Here is a 3,490-nt window from a genome sequence, read left to right on the forward strand (position 1 = left end):
TTATGCGAGTCAGGTGAAATAATGAATAATAAAAATATAACAAATAATATGAGACACGACCCATTGTCTATATTAGAACACTGATGAGCTGACGTAGAAACATAGTAAAAACGAGCTTTGGTACCATGTATGCCAGTCTACAACAAGCTTCGCCTAAATGTAATAATTAGCACGCTGAAATAGGCTAGTAAATAAGTTTAACTGGGTTCGTAAATAATATTGGCCTAAAAATATCGTGGCTGAGACATGGGCTGATTAAACGTAGAAATAGGAAACCTAGAAATATTATAGTAAAAACATATGAAAAGTAATACTCGAGCGTTGTTAATATATTTTTATCATATTTTTAGCCCCAATAGGAAAAAAAAAACCAAAAAAACAATAAGTAAATTATTAAAATAATAAATTCATAAAGAATATAATATAATTATTTTAATATAATAATGCAGAACCTAAAGCTATTCACATCACAAATAAATCAAAGAAACATGTGATGCAACTGTTAAAGTGGAAGAGGGGTTTACAGTGTAGTCATACCTATACACTTTTATGAAAACAATAAACTGAATTATCTTAAGTTTTAAAAAAATCATAACTCTTTCAGGGGAAAGAAGAGGTCACACAAGTATGTTTTCTACAATGATGAAAATCATAAAAAAAACATTTGATGACATTTAATTCATTTACAAATATTTACTAGTTACAATTTTTTCCATTGATAAACATTATTAATTCATATATCTGTAATAGGCTGCACTCATGACCTAAGCATCAAGCTTAGGATGTAATCATTTCATATAATGCTGAGGATAAACAACTATAGCATACAGATACAAACTGTTTCAAACCAACCTAAAAGAATTTAATTTCAGGCGGTCTTTTAAAATTAATAAAAAATATTACTATTTGATTACATGATCTAAAAATGAAAACATATAAAGAATACACTTCATTTTACATTATGCAACGATGAAGACACTAAAAATACAGAAAATAAAACATACATTAATTAAACAGGGTAGACACATCAAAATCCTTTTGTTTGAACAGGCTAAAAATAAAAAATTATTATTACTGATGTTGATAATTATTAATATTATTAATTGTTGATATAGTGCCAAGGTCCTAGAGGCTGGAAGGGAAGAACCACTGCCGATCTCACAATCAGAAGTCCAACACCTTACACGTTGCACCACACGCTCCTACAATGGTAGATCCAAGGTTGTTGCATGGGAGAGAAGAAGACAAGAAGGAAGAAGAAAAAAAACAAGAAAGAGGGGTGCTTGGTACTCTAAAACAAGCTATTTTATAAATTTACATTCCATGGTACCACTGTCTTGAAAAACACTGATTTTGAAAATACAGAAAGTACTAGTAATCTTGTTTTTATGCACGTCACAAAGTAATTAAATAGATTTGGCAGACTATTCATGTTGAGATCAAACAACATTTTTTATTAATTATGGTAATTAATTGTGGTAATCATAAATTGCTATCAACTCATGTTAAGTTTATATGATTTCAAGAGAATAAGTGAAGTATCTTAATCATCGATCCAATTAAAACATTGAACGGCTCATTTAAATATATATAATATGTCTTAAAATACAGGAAACAATAAAATATTCATTTAAAACATTGAACAGCTAATTTAAGAGGTTTAAATAAGTTAACAACTTGCAATCATATAGGTAAAAATTATAGAAATAAAACAAGGAAGTTGATTTCACTTATTTGTGAAAAAATTCTGGAGTTTACAGAATTTATATCCAAACACTTGCATTTAAAGTGGGCACCTCAATAAAAAATAGAATAAAAGTCACAACTAAATTTCAAATAGAGATTGTAATACAATATTATAGTAAATATCAATGTTCTTTTATTAATATAGTTATCAATGAAATATTATAACCATAGGCGTGTAACACAAGTTATCTCATCTAATTGATGACCCTCGTGCTAAAAAGCTTTCCTACAGACTGTTTATCACTCAGTTTGTAAATAAATAACATAGCCATCATTCCAAAAGACTACACTTTCATTCAAAGCCAATCATAAAATATATATTATCACTTAATGTTCAAAATTCTGGACAGAAATTTTCTACAACAAAAATTAAGGATATGACTGCAGATTAAGATCATATTTTCAGTAATTAAAAAAATCATCTCTTGAAGCTTTTTGGATAAAAGACTCAAATGATCATAAAAACACATTCTTACATCTTTGGATAATAGCGACATTAATAACCTACATACAATGTGAATTATATGTATACAATATTAAGTAGGAAACTACTCTTCACGTGTTGGGCATGGATTGTTTCTGTCCTGTGCCAAAGAACGTTCTTAGGCATGTTAAAAGAATGGTTCCTTCTTATGGGCCCCATTTGTACTGCCACAAAAAAAAAGCCGTTCTTAAAACAATGGTTCTTAAGAACGGTTCTTTTTTCGTCAGTAGAAACAGGCCCCTGTAAGTAATGTCCAACCATGCTTAGGTTAGCAGTAAGTTTAGTTTTAATACTAGTCTATATTTCTGATTTTTCCTGACAAAATTTAAGCACATCAAGGCAGCTAGCTTAGTTTGCTATATAATGTTGAAGCTTATTGAACATTATACATGCTGTACCTGCAAGTAGTAGGTTCTTATAAATATTAAATACGATAATTATATATCTAATTAGCATATTTTTCAGTCATGAAGGCCAACTCAGACTGTATCCTGACACGACTTATCATCGGGAGCAGTCTTGTTATCATGAGTCTTTGAAACGGCTGTCCCTGATGCATACCATATTTTGTGGCAGCATTCACCTCACAGACACGAAAAAAAACTGCATCTGGCTGTGTCGTATAATGGTGTCGGAGTTTGCCTTTAGAGCAATCACATCAGCATCTTTTAATAGTTTTGGCTTTCATTATTCAGACTGCAGTGGAATCTATGTCATAGAATCTCCATTGTTAAATTAGTCTCCATATTTTTTTGTACATCCCACCTTCTGATTTAAACGTTCGATTGGAGGTTATTTTTGTTCGGCTGCAAGAAGTTGTCAATCAAATTCTGCACAAGGTGGCGCAATTCTTCTTTCAATGCCTCATAGTCACTGGAAAAAACAAATAATTTCATTGAATAATGTCTCTATCTACTTAAATACCCCACCAATTAGAGAACACCTAGTCCAGTCCGAAATGTAGCAATATCAGAGGTTGCATTTTTTTTTGCTATATTTTTAAAAAATTGGATATGATGTAGAATAGACATTGATAAATCAAAAAAGTATGTGCAACATTTTTTTTTCATACGTAAGGGGGGTTGCCAGCTGTTTCAAAATGGCCGCGATTTTTTCCTAAAATTGTCACTAATATTGTAAATTTATGTCATTAAAATGCAGTATTCAATTGGAAATCCACTCATAACAATGACAGCAACAGTTAACTAAATATTGTACACATTTTTGAGCTATTACAATTTAAAATGGCTGCCATTCTCC

General features: G+C 30.5%; 1 protein-coding gene across 2 annotated transcripts in view; it reads right to left on the minus strand.

Annotated features, from left to right (window-relative positions):
- Positions 1 to 325: 325 nt before the first annotated feature.
- LOC117118043 (phosphoglucomutase-2-like) overlaps positions 326 to 3,490 on the minus strand; it is a 38,800-nt gene continuing 35,635 nt past the window's right edge. For both annotated transcript variants that reach the window (XM_033262529.1, XM_033262528.1), the window contains exon 16: positions 326 to 3,103. In XM_033262529.1, coding sequence (XP_033118420.1) covers positions 3,004 to 3,103 — 100 coding nt within the window. In that variant the 3' untranslated portion in view covers positions 326 to 3,003. The remainder of the gene's footprint in view (positions 3,104 to 3,490) is intronic.

Source organism: Anneissia japonica, unplaced genomic scaffold (assembly GCF_011630105.1).
Source record: "Anneissia japonica isolate Jap-2015-1 unplaced genomic scaffold, ASM1163010v1 scaffold287844_len763494_cov143, whole genome shotgun sequence".
Taxonomy (NCBI): Eukaryota; Metazoa; Echinodermata; class Crinoidea; order Comatulida; family Comatulidae; genus Anneissia; species Anneissia japonica.